Here is a 6000-nt window from a genome sequence, read left to right as displayed (position 1 = left end):
TCAGGGTTGAGGTTAGGGGAGGTCAGGGTTAGGGGAGGTCAGGGTTAGTGGAGGTCAGGGTTGGTGGAGGTCAGGGTTAGTGGAGGTCAGGGTTAGTGGAGGTCAGGGTTAGGGGAGGTCAGGGTTAGTGGAGGTCAGGGTTAGTGGAGGTCAGGGTTAGGGGAGGTCAGGGTTAGTGGAGGTCAGGGTTAATGGAGGTCAGGGTTAGTGGAGGTCAGGGTTAGTGGAGGTCAGGGTTAGTGGAGGTCAGGGTTAGTGGAGGTCAGGGTTAGGGGAGGTCAGGGTTAGTGGAGATCAGGGTCAGGTTTAGGGGAGGTCAGGGTTAGTGGAGGTCAGGGTCAGGGTTAGTGGAGGTCAGGGTTAGGGGAGGTCAGGGTTAGGGTTAGTGGAGGTCAGGGTTAGTGGAGGTCAGGGTTAGGGGAGGTCAGGGTCAGGGTTAGTGGAGGTCAGGGTCAGGGTTAGTGGAGGTCAGGGTCAGGGTTAGGGGAGGTCAGGTTTAGTGGAGGTCAGGGTTAGGGGAGGTCAGGGTTAGGGTTAGTGGAGGTCAGGGTTAGTGGAGGTCAGGGTTAGTGGAGGTCAGGGTTCGGGAGGTCAGGGTTAGGGGAGGTCAGGGTTAGGGTTAGTGGAGGTGAGGGTTGGTGGAGGTCAGGGTTAGTGGAGGTCAGGGTTAGTGGAGGTCAGGGGTTAGTAGAGGTCAGGGTTAGGGGAGGTCAGGGTCAGGCCTGTCACTACTCACTCTGGTGTGTTGATCCAGATGATGTCCAGGTGACAGTAGTAGACACACTCCTTGTCTCTGTAGCTGTAACACGTGCAGCGCTTGTCTCTACGCCGCGCCTCAGTGATGTTCCGGGACCCATTGCTGCTGGCCACACCTACACCACTGGCCACACCTAAACCGCTGGCCACGCCCACACTGCTGGCCACACCCACACCGCTGGCCACACCCACACCGCTGGCCACACCCACACCGCTGGCCTCACCCACACCGCTGGCCACACCCACACCACTGACCACACCCACACCGCTGGCCACACCCACACCGCTGACCACACCCACTGTGGTTGGCCTGGAGACCAAGTTCATCTTCGTGGTCTCCAACTCTCTCCTCTCGACAACATCTTTACTGGGGGCTGAAGAACCTACAAGGACATAAGAGGAGTTAATGATGAATACAATTAACAACATGTTGTTTACATTTTCTCTTTCAAATAAAATGTGTTTTATATTGTAATGTAAAAGCACTTTGTGATGGTGTTAAAGTGGCCCGTTTCAGAAAACTAGGCCTATGTTTTCTGAAACGGGTCACGACTTCACAGGAGAGCCGTTTGAACGTAAATGGGGGGAAAAAAAGGTTTTTGGGGCAGAAATTCCTTCTCGAACATGTGATCTTTCATGTGCTTTAATAACAAACTTGTATGCGATCTGTAAATACGAATACAATTGTTAAATTAGGAGCCTAGTTGGTTAAGTCAACGCTACCCATGATTGGCTGACATTATGAGTGGGCTGGACATGCCGAGAGATGAGTTTGGATTGGTCTGCCATGTAGGCTGCTTCTGTCTATTTGAGCTGGTCAATTTATGTAGGTAATCGTGTCTAAAAAAAAACTTAATGTGTAGTAAAACTTAACAAAAGACTCCACTATGCAAGTGTCCGTTTAAATAGAACATCACTGCAACACCTGTTTCAGAGCACTCTTGTCGGAATGTACCAGAGTGCAGAATAACTGACGAATTTACCAACGCTCATTGAATATGGCCGCGGTCAGAAAACATCAGCAAAAAAAGCATAGTTACATTGTTGCCAGGAGTTACAGTCACCAATGCTCTGGATAACAGTATTTTTTTATTTTTTTATTTTTTATTTTTTTTATCCCCTTTTCTGCCCAATTTTCGTGGTATCCAATCGCTAGTAACTACTATCTTGTCTCATCGCTACAACTCCCGTACGGGCTCGGGGGAGACGAAGGTCGAAAGCTATGCGTCCTCCGAAGCACAACCCAACCAAGCCGCACTGCTTCTTAACACAGCGCGCCTCCAACCCGGAAGCCAGCCGCACCAATGTGTCGGAGGAAACACCGTGCACCTGGCCCCCTTGGTTAGCACGCACTGCGCCCGGCCCGCCACAGGAGTCGCTGGAGCACGATGAGACAAGGATATCCCTACCGGCCAAACCCTCCCTAACCCGGACGACGCTAAGCCAATTGTGCGTCGCCCCACGGACCTCCCGGTCGCGGCCGGTTGCGACAGAGCCTGGGCGCGAACCCGGAGACTCTGGTGGCGCAGCTAGCACTGCGATGCAGTGCTCTAGACCACTGCGCCACCCGGGAGGCCCGGATATCAGTATTTAAGGAAAGGGGTTGCAGTCTGCCGTGAAGCTTTCGTCCATGTGTATGGGGTAAGGGGTTGCAGTCTGCCGTGAAGCTTTCATCCATGTGTACGGGGTAAGAGCCTAGCTACAGTTTCAGATGTAACACGTTTCTAATTTGGTCAGAAAGTTGTTTTCATTGCAAGTTATAATAACCTCTACGGGATCGGTGTCTCTGTACCGGGACGGTTGATGCTAACATGCGCTAATGTGACTAGAATGATGATGTAGGTAACAGCCCACTTTCCAGAACTAAGAAAAGTCTGATATGGGCAGAAAGCTTAAATTCTTGTTCATCTAACTGCGGTGTCCGATTTACAATAGCTATTACAGTGGAAAAATACCGTGCTGTTGTTTGAGGAAAGTGCACAACAACAAAACACTTTTAATCAGGGCAACTGGTTTGATACATTCACCTCTAAAGGTAAATAATGTACTTACATTCAGTAATCTGGCTCTGATGTGTCATCCTGAGGGTCCCAGAGATAAAATATAGCATAGTTTTGTTTGATAAAATATTTTTTTATTTAGGAACTGGGTTCTACAGTTTGATCCCTTGCTGTCTCTGGCTCCACACCCACCCAGCTATCTAGATGTGTGAAGGTTCGGGTATTTTCTGTAGGGAAGCTAATGATCCATCATGTATGACATTCAGATGATGAAGGAAAAAAACATAGAAAAGACATGTTTTTTTGTTTGTATTTCTTTTACCAGATCTAATGTCTTATATTCTCCTACATTAATTTCACATTTCCACAAAACTTCAAAGTGTTTCCTTTCAAATGGTATCAAGAATATGCATATCCTGGCTTTAGGTCCTGAGCTACAGGCAGTCAGATTTGGGTAAGAGTCGTTTTAGGTGGAAATTGAAAAAATGGGTCCGATCCTTAAGAGGTTTTACAGCTTACTGTTAGCTACATAGCTAGCTAGCTGGCGTTAGATGGCTGGCTCACTAGCTAACATTACATTTATGATCTTTGTGTAGTAATGTTATCTCAGAATGCCATTTCGCATTGTTAGTTATAGCTTAATGTTAGCGAACTAGCTAGCTAACATTGAACCTATTTGGTTAACTTCAGCTAGCTACGACAATCTGTTTGTATTGCTAGTACTCCATCGATTAGGAGTATGATGCATTGTGTAGCTAGCTAGCTACATGTCTAAACAAAAGACCCCACTTCGACAGATGATGACATGACCCATCAAGTTAGCCAGGTGTGTCTAACGGTGATTACGGCTATCTATTGTATAATAATGCTTAAATATCTGGAATTTGTCTTTCAGCATCAGTAGAACACGCCTGACTTTCCTCCACCAGTCATACAAGGAGAATGGTCTAATACCTCCCATCAGACCTGTAGAACACACCTGTATCTCCTCCACCAGTCATACAAGGAGAATGGTCTAATACCTCCCATCAGACCTGTAGAACACACCTGTCTCTCCTCCACCAGTCATACAAGGAGAATGGTCTAATACCTCCCATCAGACCTGTAGAACACACCTGTCTCTCCTCCACCAGTCATACAAGGAGAATGGTCTAATACCTCCCATCAGACCTGTAGAACACACCTGTCTCTCCTCCACCAGTCATACAAGGAGAATGGTCTAATACCTCCCATCAGAAAGACCTGTAGAACACACCTGTCTCTCCTCCACCAGTCATACAAGGAGAATGGTCTAATACCTCCCATCAGACCTGTAGAACACACCTGTCTCTCCTCCACCAGTCATACAAGGAGAATGGTCTAATACCTCCATCAGAAAGACCTGTAGAACACACCTGTCTCTCCTCCACCAGTCATACAAGGAGAATGGTCTAATACCTCCCATCAGAAAGACCTGTAGAACACACCTGTCTCTCCTCCACCAGTCATACAAGGAGAATGGTCTAATACCTCCATCAGACCTGTAGAACACACCTGTCTCTCCTCCACCAGTCATACAAGGAGAATGGTCTAATACCTCCCATCAGACCTGTAGAACACACCTGTCTCTCCTCCACCAGTCATACAAGGAGAATGGTCTAATACCTCCCATCAGACCTGTAGAACACACCTGTCTCTCCTCCACCAGTCATACAAGGAGAATGGTCTAATACCTCCCATCAGACCTGTAGAACACACCTGACTCTCCTCCACCAGTCATACAAGGAGAATGGTCTAATACCTCCCATCAGACCTGCAGAACACACCTGTCTCTCCTCCACCAGTCATACGAGGAGAATGGTCTAATACCTCCCATCAGACCTGTAGAACACACCTGTATCTCCTCCACCAGTCATACAAGGAGAATGGTCTAATACCTCCATCAGAAAGACCTGTACAACACACCTGACTCTCCTCCACCAGTCATACAAGGAGAATGGTCTAATACCTCCCATCAGACCTGTAGAACAAACCTGTCTCTCCTCCACCAGTCATACAAGGAGAATGGTCTAATACCTCCCATCAGACCTGTAGAACACACCTGTCTCTCCTCCACCAGTCACACAAGGAGAATGGTCTAATACCTCCATCAGACCTGTAGAACACACCTGTCTCTCCTCCACCAGTCATACAAGGAGAATGGTCTAATACCTCCATCAGACCTGTTGAACACACCTGTCTCTCCTCCACCAGTCATACAAGGAGAATGGTCTAATACCTCCCATCAGACCTGTAGAACACACCTGTCTCTCCTCCACCAGTCATACAAGGAGAATGGTCTAATACCTCCATCAGACCTGTAGAACACACCTGTCTCTCCTCCACCAGTCATACAAGGAGAATGGTCTAATACCTCCCATCAGACCTGTAGAACACACCTGACTCTCCTCCACCAGTCATACAAGGAGAATGGTCTAATACCTCCCATCAGAAAGAGAGCTGGCCCAAGAAAGCACAGGTTACACCTGAAGCATGAGGACTTGCAGCGAGTGGTGAACTTCAACAACCACCCAGAGGATAATGCAGTAGTATTACCAGGACGCCACCCAAAGGATAATGCAATAGTATTACCAGGACGCCACCCAGAGGATAATGCAATAGTATTACCAGGACGCCACCCAGAGGATAATGCGGTAGTATTACCAGGACGCCACCCAGAGGATAATGCAATAGTATTACCAGATCGCCACCCAGAGGATAATGCAATAGTATTGCCAGGACGCCACCCAGAGGATAATGCAGTAGTATTACCAGGACGCCACCCAGAGGATAATGCAATAGTATTACCAGGACGCCACCCAGAGGATAATGCAGTAGTATTACCAGGACGCCACCCAGAGGATAATGCAATAGTATTACCCAGGACGCCACACAGAGGATAATGCAGTAGTATTACCAGGACGCCACCCAGAGGATAATGCAATAGTATTACCCATGACGCCACCCAGAGGATAATGCAGTAGTATTACCCAGGACGCCACCCAGAGGATAATGCAGTAGTATTACCAGGATGCCACCCAGAGGATAATGCAGTAGTATTACCAGGACGCCACCCAGAGGATAATGCAGTAGTATTACCAGGATGCCACCCAGAGGATAATGCAGTGGTATTACCAGGACGTCACCCAGAGGATAATGCAGTAGTATTACCAGGATGCCACCCAGAGGATAATGCAATAGTATTACCATGTCACCACCCAGAGGA

General features: G+C 48.0%; 1 protein-coding gene across 1 annotated transcript in view; it reads right to left on the bottom strand.

The window, feature by feature from the left end:
* Positions 1 to 732: 732 nt before the first annotated feature.
* The window catches only part of LOC129815842 (endothelin-3), a 29112-nt gene continuing 23844 nt past the window's right edge, over positions 733 to 6000 (bottom strand). Inside the window, exons 2-3 of the mRNA XM_055869999.1 lie at positions 1017 to 1139; positions 733 to 890 (exon numbers count right to left, since the gene is read on the bottom strand). Of these exons, the coding sequence (XP_055725974.1) occupies positions 733 to 890; positions 1017 to 1139 (281 nt within the window). The remainder of the gene's footprint in view (positions 891 to 1016; positions 1140 to 6000) is intronic.

The sequence above is a fragment of the Salvelinus fontinalis genome, chromosome 18, assembly GCF_029448725.1.
Source record: "Salvelinus fontinalis isolate EN_2023a chromosome 18, ASM2944872v1, whole genome shotgun sequence".
Lineage (NCBI taxonomy): Eukaryota > Metazoa > Chordata > Actinopteri > Salmoniformes > Salmonidae > Salvelinus > Salvelinus fontinalis.
The sequence above is the reverse complement of the archived record's forward strand: the minus strand, read 5'-3'. Positions and strand labels throughout refer to the sequence as shown.